Genomic DNA, 12,612 nt, shown 5'->3' on the forward strand with positions numbered 1-12,612 from the left:
ATCAGTTCCAGCAACTCTTTGCTTTTCTCCAGAATAAAGATTCATAAATTGAGTTCTCTCTGAGGATAGCTCAAAGTTTTCCCCTTATATAGACAACCCGTTGCAGATTAAATTGCAAATATAACTGACACAAGCATAAATACTGACATTGGAGTGTAGAGGAGTATATATGGTCAAACACAGCTAACCATTTTGTCAGCTTCGTGTGATCTTGACTCTCTTTTGCTTTGCCGGTTTATCTACAAATTCATTCTCCTCCACAGCAAGTACAACGCTACCGAGTAGGAATGTAGGAGATCAAAAGGAAAGTGGAATCAAAAACATATCAATGTTTCTGGTCGATTTAGTGCCATTTATACCAGGGGCTTTTTCGCCACAACTAACAGCCTTCATTTCTTATCCAGAATAGACGTCCCGCAGAGCGGCCCCTTCCACTCTGCTTAGAGCCTTTGCTCTTAAGGCAAGCCTGACTGCTGCTTCAAAAAAAAAATAAAGCCTCATGCCCATAAAACCAAAGTGTTTGAAGACCACATAAAAACCTGAAACAACCTGAGGCAGAGGGAGGAAAAGCAAATAAATGAAAGCGTAAAAGGCCAGACGTCAGGGCTTACAGACGGCTGTTAGGAGAAAGGGAGGGGTCCTCCAAATCTTTACAATGAAGAGAACAGCTGGGCACCTGGGCTATTAGAGAGTATTGATGAACAACGCTCTGATTCATCTCATCCTGGTTTGAAGCACAGACAAACAGGCCTGCAGGGAGTATAGTGAAGAAGAACGATGTGTCGAATTGAGTCGTATCATGAAGTGGAAAAGTGGCAACACTTGAGATTAGTGCTGGGCGACGAGGCCAAAAATACGAATATCTCAATTTTTCCCAAAGTTCGACCAATTCATGATTTCGACTATTTAATTTACAATTTATTATTATAAACTTTATTTATGGCCACAGCTATATCACCCTGCAGCCCAAGACCGGTTACTTACTGAAGCTAAGCAGGGCTGAGCCCGGTCAGTACCTGGATGGGAGACCACATGGGAAAACTAGGTTGCTGTTGGAAGTGGTGTTAGAGAGGCCAGCAGGGGGAGCTCAACCTGCGGTCTGCGTGAGTCCTAATCCCCCAGTTAAAAGTGAAGGGGACACTACACTGTCAGTGCTTGGTTTGGGACTTGAGTTGCACATCGATAGATTTGCTCTTCCAGCAGTGAAATTTAAACCACACTGAACTGAACTGAACCAAACTAAACTTCAACTCTGTAAACTAGTTTCAATTTACAAGAACTTCCATGTTAAGCTGCTTTGACAAAATCTACATCGTAAAAGCGCTACAGAAATAAAGATGAACTGAATACTGTAAATAATTGCGCACATATTCCAATTTGCTTTCGTGAAAGAGCAGAAGCAGCGTTGCCAGGAGGATGCTGCACTGATATTTAAATGCACAAGATTGACGTGGCACAAAGCAAGAGAGAAGGGAGGAACCCGGTTGCGGAGTGCAAGTCCAGTGGGAAAGGTCAGGTCAGAGGCGTAAGTCATCATGGCACATTGTCACTACTGTTTTTGCCAAGATGCGTCACTCGGCTTGCCTCACCGAGACTCGAGGCTCCTTCAGGTCTGCTGAAAACTCCTGCCGTCAGTTTGTATTCTCACACATGCTGCTTAGCCATGCTCTCTTACACAAGCACCTCTTCCCTGACACATGGATCGGCTAGCACCAGGAGTCAGTTAGTTACACTCACCTTACCAGGAGCACTCCATGATGCAAACATCAAACGCACACCTGGAGAGGGACCATGCTTGGGATTAGTTGTAGGCGTAAGAGGCCACATATGAGGAGAAATGCCGAGGGCACAAACAAACAGGCTTCTGCGGTAATTAACACTGAGCTAGTCTTGGCTTTTCACACCAGTAAAGAAGGGCTAGGTGATATGACTGAAATGTTATTTCACGATATTAGTCATCTCCTACACTGTTACCAAAATAGTAAATAGTCTAAAATTAAATAGTCAAATATGATGTGCTGTCATTATGGCAAATATAAAAGTAGTAAGCTATTAGAAATCAGTTATTAAAACTATTATGTTTAGAAATGTGTCTTCTTTCCGTAAAAAAAGGGGGGGAAAGAGGCGGGGGGGGGGGGGGGGGGGTAATAATTCAGAAAGGCTAATAATTTTAACCTTAATTGTACTACCATTTCTGTAAATTCAATTAATTAATAGGTACAGCACCTTGCAATCTTCTTCCTCCCTCCACTTGTCTGTTCCCCCTGCTCGACTATCGTCCATGAGCAATAGAGCACTCAGCAGCTCTGCTCCCCGGCTTTGGAACTACCATCAGAAAGATTAGCCCCTTTCACACAGTGATACCGGTAAATATCTGGAAAATTTCCGGAACGACTTTAACGGTACTTCCAAAAAAGCGCTTGTCACACAGACAATGACGTTACGGAATTTTTCCGGAAAAGAGCATTCACACATCCATTCCAAAATACCGGTTAATTCTGACATCATTCACCACAAATGAGCTTTAAACAGCTGCGCTTGTATTTGTAAACATTTGACTACATTACAAACTCTGTGGATGATCAATATTGTGAACAACTTCGATGAAAACATACGGAGGATCACTTTCGCATGTCGAGATGTTCATAATATGTGCGTGTGCAGGCGCTCACAGGCTGTTTCACAGGCACACGCAAAGCTTGAAGGTAAACAAACAACGGCTTATCATAAGCATCTCATCGATGATTATTTACACAGTTGACATTAAAAAGAACATATAAACGTGATCTCACTAATTTCTAGCCGCTAAATGAATCTGGAAAAATATTCAAAGGCTTTTATTCTCATAAACCGCGCGGACGTAAACGCGTCTGATTGGTTAAAGCGTTCTAGACGTGCACGCGCTCTTTCCGGCAATCTTCCTTCTGCATTCACACAGCGCAGCATTCCGGCAAATTACCGGTAATGTTACAACTTCTCTTTCCGGAAAATAGCCAGAACGAATTTACCGGTATTTTCAAAAAGGACCTGTTCACACATACAACCTTTCCGGAAAATTGCCGGTAATTTTCCGGAAAGGTCTGTATGTGTGAAAGGGGCAAATGACTCCCTTACATTACCCAAAAAAAGACTCAAAACTAGGTGTGTCAAAATTAATAGTTTCTTAGGTGCACCGCGATGCAGACGCGGACAATTCGTTATCGGTTCAGTAATAATCATAACCGGTTATTATGTACTGACGTCATTTATCTCCTATGCTCTCTGTCGCGAGGGAGGTGAGCGCGAGTATTTACAACACTCAGCCAACTCAGGGCCGGCCCGTGGCATAGGCACCATAGGCAAATGCTAAGGTCGCTGTATATCCAGGGGGGCGCCAGAAATTAACGCGGTTCAGTTGGTTTTGTTTTCAATATTCCTGACACACATTCAGTTACAGACGGCAATAACTCAAAAACCTCTGACCCTAAAAATATCTAAAGCGTGTTTCCTACAAAAACACAAAGCTGGTTATGTTTCACAGCTGTCTTTCTTTTTTTTTCGCTCGACATTACGAGAACTGCTCCGTTTAAGTCCTCGCAATATGTTTTGCCAGGAGAGCTCGCGCTGAGAGGAGCTCTCAGTAAGGGACCGTCGGAAAAGTGCTTATTTTTTTCGTTTTTCTGCTCCGCTCAGCACGAGCTCTTCCTGTTGCGAGGGTTTAAGTGTGTGTGTGTGTTTGTTTGTTGCTGTATATGTTTGTGTATGGGCCCTATCATACACCCGGCGCAGTGTGGCACAAGGCGCTGCGCAGTAGTCTTTTGGTAGTTTCAGCTTGCCGCAAGAGTGGTTTTGAGGCGTTGCGCTACGCTGTTTAAATAGCAAATGCATTAGCGCTCATTTGTGCGTCCATAGGCGTTCTGGTCTAAAAAGGAAGGCGTTCTGAGGCGGACCGCTGGCGCGTTGCTATTTTGAGAATCTATAATAGATTTTTCATTAGGCCAATACTAACCGGTTTCAACTCCGGCGCAGAGTTGCGCCTCGCTTACACACTGCTTAATACACACAAGATGTAGAGCAATAGGCAAATATCTTTACATATGAAAAAATGTAAATATTAAGGATACATATAGGATATAATAAGAATAGAAATAGGATGTAAATATAAAGGATTAAAATATTACAAAACATATTATTTTCTAGCCTACATGAATATGAAAAATCACTGCTTTTATGTCTTCTTCATCTCGGGAGGCTTTTTCAGTTCATTCATAATAATTTGCTTTTGTATAATGTTATTATTATTAGCAGTATTATTTATTATATCCATATTTATATTTGTTTTATTAAAAACAAGCTTAGATTTGCCCACCTGTCAGGTTTTAGACCATATGGAGCACAGCATGTGTTTTAGGATATAACTCAGGTTTTTGAGCACATTTTGTTATTATTATTCATTTATTCGTTTGCTGGAAATTAGAACTGAATTTAGAAATAATTTTGAAACGAATATTTGCGCCTAACAAACAAAAGTATTTATTTATAGGCTAATTGATGTCTGTGCGTAAAGGTTTCCCTATCCAAGAGCGAAAGTGAAAGTAGATCCATTATCTCTCATTCTCACGCAGTAGATGCTCTGTTTAACTGTTTTCAGTTAAAAAACTGTCAACTGTGAACTGTTTCCTTGTGAAATGCTCATTTTTTCCACTTAGACTTACTTTGCGTCCTGTAAATAGCGAATGCGCTCTTGGCGCGACACAGCTGGCTCTTAAAGGGAATGGGAGATGAGACTCTAATTGGTTTATTCTCAAAACACACCTATAACTCATTAAGAAAATAAACACAACCCATTTAGAACATGCGCCGCAGCCCGTCCTTAAATTAGCAAAAAAGCGTCCTGACACGCCCTGAAAGCGTTTGCGCCCTGCGTTTTGCGCTCTGCGCATGGACCGTCAAAATAGAGCCCAAAGTGTTTGAATGAGAGACAGTGTGGTGCTGTGTGTCTGTGTGTTTATACAGAAAGCTTGTTATGGCCTCCCCCCTAAAATATAACACTGTATATGGAAAGCATCGTCAATGCACCGAGATATCGAATTGAACCGAATCGAAGGTATGATAATCGTAACCGAACCGAACCGTGAGACCAGTATAAATTCACACCTCTACTCAAAACCCAGGGATATAAGATGGTTTTGAATATTTAATTATATCTGCACTAATGTTGTGTATACTTTTATATTATTTCTCTTTTTCCTGTTTTATTGCTCTTGTTTTATTGCACGGTGTCCTTGAGTTGCCAGAAAGGCGCCTTTACATAAAATGTATTATTATTATATTTTATCCACAGCATATGTAGATCATAACAGAAAACATTTAGCTGATACCTTACAACATAACTTTGCACTCAACAACTTAACATCCCTAACTTTCCACTGACCCAACAGGCATGCAGATTATGTGCTCTGCATAGGCCACTTGTATGAATGAGTTTTCTTGCCAACGCACCGCTGCAACCTGTGGTTTGAAGAATGAGATGAGCAGAAGGTGATAAAAAAAATGAAAGGGGATAAAAAGGGGTCATAGGAACGGAAGAATGGAGCAGGGGACGGTGTGTATGCATTTTCTGCCTGTTTAAGTGCTCAGTGGACCGTAGAGGCGAATGGGAAGGGCTTGTCAGGTGATCGCCACAGGGAGTTGAAAAGTCAACAGCACATTAACAACAACACGGTCTTGCTGAGCCCGGATACACTCCCACTACACACAGTGTGTAAAACCTCTTTAACTTGTATTAACTTATCTTACAAGATTTCCTTGAACATGAGCTTAAAGCTTAGCGTTGGCAAGAAGTCTAAATTTACTCTTCTTATTTTTATATGTGATTGTAGCAGAAACAATGCATCAATGAATCAAACACAATAACCTTCCTCATTCCTGGAACACGAAATGTCATTAGAGTGGAGCCATTGCTTTTCTTTTTTTAGGCAGGGCTATCAGTGCTTTAGAATAGAGCTATCAGTCCTGTGAGGTGGGGCTATCACTCCTTTGGGGCGGGGCTATCACTCCTTTGGGGCGGGGCTATCAGACCCTTAGGGCAGGCTATCATCCTTTAAGGAAGAGCTTTCAGTTGTTTGGGGTGGGGCTATCAGTCCTTTAGGTTGGAGCTATCAGTTCTTTAGGGCGAAGCAATCAGTCCTTTAGGGTGGAGCTATCAGTCCTTTAGGGAGGGGCTATGTTTTTTAAGGCAGAGCTATAAGTTCTTTGGGGTGGGGCTATCAGTACTTTAGGATGGAGCTATCAGTTCTTTAGGGTGGAGCAATCAGTCCTTTATGGCGGGGCTATCAGGCCTTTAGAATAGAGTTATCAGTCCTGTGAGGTGGGGCTATCACTCCTTTGGGGCGGGGCTATCAGACCCTTAGGGCAGGCTATCATCCTTTAAGGCAGGGCTTTCAGTCCTTTAGGGCCGGGCTATCAGTCCTTTAGGGCAGAACTTTCAGTCCTTTAGGGTGGAGCTATCAGTCCTTTAGGGAGGGGCTATGATTTTTAAGGCAGAGCTATAAGTCCTTTAGGGTGGAGCAATCAGTTCTTTAAGGCAAAGCCAATTGGTCCATTAGGACAGGGGCTTTCAGTCTGTTAGGGAGGGCTTATGAGTCCTTTAGGGAGGGGCTATCAGTCCTTTAGGGCGGAGCTATAAGTCCTTTAGGGAGGGGTTGTCCGTTTTTTAGGGCAGGGCTATCAGTCTTATGGTAGGGTATCAGTCCTTTGGGACAGGGCTATCAGTACTTTATGGAGGGCCCATCAGTAGGGCCAGACGGAATCTGCGAACGTTTTTTGCTATTTCTGCGGAGAATTTTGGTAAAAATCTGTGGATTTCTGCGGAATTATTTTGGGAGTATCCAGCCGGGGTATCATAACTAAAACCTTAATATATTAAATAAAAAGTAATAAATTACTTAATAAAAACTGAATAAATTCAGATTTACACATTTACTCAAGCAAATAAACAGAATTAATAATGGGCTAAAAATCTGCAGAATTCTGCGGAAAATCTCCGGAAAATCTGCGGAATTCTGCTCGCGTAGATTCCATGTGGGCCTACCCATCAGTCCTTTAAGGTGGGGCCTTCAGTTATTTAGGGCAAAGCTATCAGTCCTTTGGGACAGTGCTACCAGTTCTTTAGGGCTCCGCTATATGTCTTTCAGGGTGGAGTATCAGTCTGTTGGCGCAGGGCTATCAATCAGTTTATCTCTCCCTTGCCTCATCATCGAGTCTCTGAAAAGATTCTGGGTGTGGAAAGTGATTCCGGTGAACAGTAATCCTCCACAACTAAATGCAAAGTAGAATACAAATATTCCAACAATCCAAAAAGCTCCCAAAAGAGGAAATCATGTACCACCCTACATTTTTTCTTATTTCACAAACATCCGTTTCTAATCAGACGTACATCACGTTAATGAAAAAGGACAACTTTAACCTGTAGTCTGAAATGGTGTTTAACACTTATCTGTGTGCACTAGGGTTGTAACGGTATAAATTTTTAAGGTATGATAATCGTCTAAAACGATTCCACGGTTTGGCGGTATACGGTATGTTACAAATGTTACAAAATAATAGAACAGTGAAGCAAATTTGACTTTTTCCAAATAATATATTTTCAGTTACTATAAACAACACCACTTACAATGAACAAATAAAAAAATAAGAAAATAATAAATGTGTCAAAGTCCAAATAAAGTCCAAATAAACATGGTGCAAATCCTCAGTAAAAAAATAGATATAAATATTTACTATACTATAAATAGTTACATAACGAAACTAGATTCCATGTGCCAGCATGGATATGGTTGTCTGTGGATATGGATTTGGATATGGTTGTCTGCAATGCAGACAAACAGCTGCACCTTCATTTGCGTCTTTTGAAAACAGCAAGAGCAGCAGTTCGTCTTTGCTGTGTCACTGTTTTGTCATGTTTCTGTGCTGCTGTGCATGCAAAAGTACTTAGTATGAGAATTATTTCATGCAAAACTTTTTTTTTTTTTGGCGTTTTATTTATCTCTCATTCCGTGTTGTTCAAAAAGCTCATTGTTGGTCCACAAACAAAAGCGAAACCTATGCTTATTGGTTGTGATATAGCGAGTTTGAACCAATCTGGGCATGGAGGAGGGACAATGCATCAATGTATCATGTCTGGTTTGTCCGGAGACACAGTGACGAGCGTTTCTTTGTCAAATCAGCGTTGTCAAATTTTGATGACGTAACCGCACTGATTCCGGAGCCTCTGAAAGTCCGGGAATGTTATGTGATACAGCACTGGAAAGCTGAGATTCTCTTCTTTATGCCAATCTTTGAATTGTATGAATCGGATCAGCGGATCAACAGTTATTAAACATTTAAGAGCAATACTTATTTTCAGCCGCGGGCGGCTGTCTCGGTCTTTAAAGGTTAAAACCGTTGATATGCAATTGTTCATGGTATGATAATCGTGCACGTTCAAATCGTGGTAGACCGTCATACCGGTATATTGTTACAACCCTAGTGTGCACTATAATTTTCCATGCCACAAGTGTGTATAAGAGTGCAATTACTCATCACAATTTATGGTTATTACCAATGAGATAGAATAAGAGCCCACTTCCCCCTATAAAACAAAACGGTGAAAATGCATCATAGTTCATCCTTGGGAAGTCACGGTCAGTAAAGTTCAATGAGCCTGATGTTTGAGAGAGTGACAGAAATGCCACCCAAACACGTCATGGCCACTGACATTCGCCATGACAGCCCCACGGGCAGCGAGGGATGGACAGCTCCTCTCCGTGGCCTTTCCTCCCACTATCACACGTCTCCATGCCGGGTCAGGGTCAATGACGCAACCACAGCCCAGAGCCACAAGAGCACACGCTACACCTTGGGAAGTACGCCACTTGTCATATACCATGACGGAATAGTACAAACAAAAAATTTGGGGGTGGGGATGGGGGGGTTAAGGTTTTGAAAAAAGCTGACCTGCACTAATGCAAAATAAAAAACGGCAGCTAGAGCTTCACTCTGAAAATGTAGTGATTAAGACTCAATTAAACTTTATTTATAACTTCTGCAGCGAGCAACACCACTGATGCAGCGCAGACGGATCCACAATGCAGTTCGGCAACACCTGACGTCACCCATTCCAAGTCAATGGGAAGCGTTAAAGCTCACACACAGAAACACAAACACACAGAGACAAACATAAACACAAACACACACACGCATAAGTGAACACAAATCCGCGATAGTGGTCTGTGCTACCTGTTGTGGTCCGTCTCCGTTGACGATGTTGGCCGGGTGTGGAGGCGGCGGCGGCGAGCTGAGCATCGGGATGTCCTGACTGAGCAACTGGCCGGACTCCAGCGGGGAGGACGAGTGTTCAGCCATGACTCCGTCATCCACACTACAGGAGAGACACTGCCTGCTCCTGAAAACACAGAACACTCCGTCACACCAAGTTGTTCACAAGAAGTTATGGTATATTAAGACATGTGCACGCCAAGACGTTTTTTGCAAGTATTTTCACGTTGGCACACTGTCTTGACTAGTGCGGTTGAATGACCTTTGTGCTGGGAGCACTGTACCAATGTGGCGGCGCTGTTGACGCATGCTCAGGGTCCGTATGCGATATCTAGTGTATATATCTATGATTTACTTCACGTTAGGGCTGTGCAATTAATCGAAAATCCGATTTCGATTATGGCTTCTAACGAATATGAAAAGCCATTAATTGAGATAAACGATTATCGCATCATATACCAAAAGCGCGAAACACCGCGTGCTTATGTGTGTGTGCAACACACGCAAAAGCACGCGGTCAGCATTCGGTTTCATTCGCACACTGAGACGAGCAGAGGAGCGCAGACATCTAAAGTAATCTTAACATGAGCGCTTTAATGGTCAAATAGGTGTCAAAATGCGGTGTTTAGTGATTATTCATATTAACCCTCATTTGCGTAATAAACAAACGAGTTGAGAATCAAAAGACGCGTGAAAGAGAAACCATTAAAGTGACAGTGCGAAATGCTGCCGCCTGTTTTATCATTAATCAAACAACGAGAAAATTCCTCACTGCTCCTGACTGAAGGATTTTTGAGCTAAAGTGTTTTTCTTAGGGTGAAGATGCTTAGATCTCAGTTTGTTTTATATTTTTATTCTATTGTATTTGATTCTCTTTCCTTTGAAGGGTGGAAAATAACTGTATATATATACAGTTGAAGTCAGAATATTAGCCCTTCTGAATATTAGCAACACTTTTCCTCCAATTTCTGTTTAATGGAAAGAAGATTTTTTTTACTTATTTCTGAACATAATAGTTTTGATATCTCATGTCTAATTACTGATTTGTTTTATCTTTGCTATGATGACAGTACATAACATTTTACTAGATGTTTTTCAAAATACAAGCATTCAGATTAAAGTGCAATTCAAAGGCTTAATTAGAGTAATTAGGGAAGTCATTGTATAACAGTAGTTTCTTCTGCAGACAATCAAAACATATATTGCTTAAGGGGGCTGTTGTAAAAAAATAAATGAGTGAAAAGAAGAGAGAACCCAGTCCAGGAGACTCGAAACAAGCAGAATTCCTTTATTGAGACGTGTTGGTTAATCTGCAGTCATACAGCGTCTTTAAGATGTCCATGTGTCTGCAAGAGCCTACTAGAGGTCCGCAGTCTGCAAGTTCTTTCACAAGTCTCTCACAGGTCTGAATTGAGACAAAGATTTCATGTCTATATTGTGTTCTTAGGAGGAGGGGATTTGGCTAAACAAAGCATGCAAATTAAGAGTTGGAGTCAGCATGGCATAGGTGTTAAAAAACGGCCCAGCTACTGACCACACAAGTTAATCAACATAGGGTTTCTGTAGCATAAAAGCAACACCCGAAGACAAAGACAGAGTCGTTTAAAGCATTTGCATCACTGGCTTAGGGTGTAGTCAGAAAGATAAAGGTTAAATGTCCCTCCTAGCTGGGATGTTAATGAAATTATATAATTAAAAACCAAAGAATATAACTTTTCAGTTATACGTAGATTATTGTTCATTTGGAATTAGTTGATAGAAATTTATATTTCCACAGGGCTAATAATATTGACCTTAAAATGGGTTTCAAAATATTTAAACCTGCTTTTATTCTAGCTAAAATAAAACAAATAAGACTTTCTCCAGAAGAAAAAACAATATTAGAGGAAATACTGTTTTAAATTCCTTGCTCTGTTTAACATATTTTGGGAAATAGTTATTTAAAAAAACAAAATTCTCAGGAGCGCTAATAATTTTGACTTCAACTGATAATCGTTTAGAATAATCAAGATTACAATTATGACCAAAATAATCGTGATCATGATTTTTTTCCAAAATCGAGCAGCCCTACTTCACGTCAAGCTATCTTTACATTGTTTTGAACAGGTTGCTGAGCAATATAAACGTAGTCCTAAAACTCAACAACTTAAAGAAAAAAAGAAGAAAAAAAAAGTATTTCCATCAACTTCGTCCCCAGTCAGCCAGTTCAGATAAACAGTATATTGTCTTGTCAGGGTCAGTCGTGGTTTCGAGTGCGTCAAATGCATGAATCTAACTTTATTCACTTTTTATTTGTGGTTATTTTAGAATTGTGCGTAAGAGAGAGTGAAAAAGTAGCCTATTTTAAGCTCAATTCATTGTATTCAGGGTCAGTTTGACCTGTCTGGGTGGCACGCGGAAGGAATAAAAATATGCCATTTGTTCACTGCCACGTCCACACACACACAACGAATAAACTCATAGTATGGCGTTCAGTTGGTGTGAATCTCTCTCTCTCTCTCTCTCTCTCTCTCTCTCTCTCTCTTTCATGTATGAGACTGGCAATGAGTCACAAGCAGAAGGTAATAAGGAGGAAATGACATGTGTCCTTGAAGCTCATTAGCATCAGGCGCATGCGCTCTCGGCGACGGCAGCGATCAGACTAATCCGTTAACTAGTCCCCTACTTAAACCCACACACCAACTCAGGTTATGGGGGTGATGGTGCTCAACAAGACCAATCCTGCTAAGACCGAACAAAGCACTTTTCAGCACATGCGGGCTTTAGGGAGATGCTGAATGAAGTGCCTGCGCCTGGATGTAACCACAAGTTTGACACTTCGGTGCTAAAGATACTGAAGACATCATATCAAACCATTTTTCTGACCTCAAAAACACTTCAGAAGAGGGTTTGGGGTTGCCAGACTACCAGTTCTTAATAAAAGAGACTAGTGTTGTCAAAAACATACTTAAGTATCGATACTGGAATATTTAAAATGATATAATTTTGCTTTTGGTTAGTAGCAATACAGGCTTTGCTCTTTCGAAGTATTGAAAATCGTATAAAATATTGATACTTTTCATGGTATCGTATTCCAGTATCACTAGTTTCTATGTCTAATGTTTTTTCATTTGTACGTTTGTTTTATCAGGGGTGACTCAATTGTATTTTCTGTCTATTTCAGTGTTGTCGCGATAAAGGAATGTCAAACTTCGATACGACATCAAGAAAAATATCGATATTCGATACTTCAAGGAAGTTCATGGGACACTGCTGAGTGCGAGAGAGCAAAGGTGGTATCGACTCTTAACCAAAAGATCATATCGTTTTAAAAAT

At 41.0% G+C, this 12,612-nt stretch overlaps 1 protein-coding gene and 2 long non-coding RNA genes across 6 annotated transcripts in view; 2 read left to right on the forward strand and 1 right to left on the reverse strand.

Moving 5' to 3' along the window:
* LOC147833556 (uncharacterized) overlaps positions 1-12,612 on the forward strand; it is a 486,957-nt gene that overhangs the window by 297,154 nt on the left and 177,191 nt on the right. The window lies entirely within an intron of this gene.
* fndc3a (fibronectin type III domain containing 3A) overlaps positions 1-12,612 on the reverse strand; it is a 143,263-nt gene that overhangs the window by 110,812 nt on the left and 19,839 nt on the right. For 2 of the 4 annotated variants that reach the window (XM_087283476.1, XM_087283473.1), the window contains exon 2: positions 9,259-9,424. In XM_087283476.1, the coding sequence (XP_087139602.1) occupies positions 9,259-9,384 (126 nt within the window). In that variant the 5' untranslated portion in view covers positions 9,385-9,424. Of the gene's footprint in view, positions 1-9,258; positions 10,513-11,072 lie in introns of all 4 variants that reach the window. The other 2 variants (XM_087283474.1, XM_087283477.1) reach the window with 2 other exon arrangements.
* Positions 1-12,612, forward strand: part of LOC141377988 (uncharacterized) — a 31,603-nt gene that overhangs the window by 12,541 nt on the left and 6,450 nt on the right. The window contains exon 3 of the long non-coding RNA XR_015508978.1: positions 12,461-12,569. This is a non-coding gene — a long non-coding RNA (uncharacterized LOC141377988). The remainder of the gene's footprint in view (positions 1-12,460; positions 12,570-12,612) is intronic.

The sequence above is a fragment of the Danio rerio genome, chromosome 15 (genome assembly GCF_052040795.2).
Source record: "Danio rerio strain M-AB ecotype USA chromosome 15, GRCz13ab, whole genome shotgun sequence".
Lineage (NCBI taxonomy): Eukaryota > Metazoa > Chordata > Actinopteri > Cypriniformes > Danionidae > Danio > Danio rerio.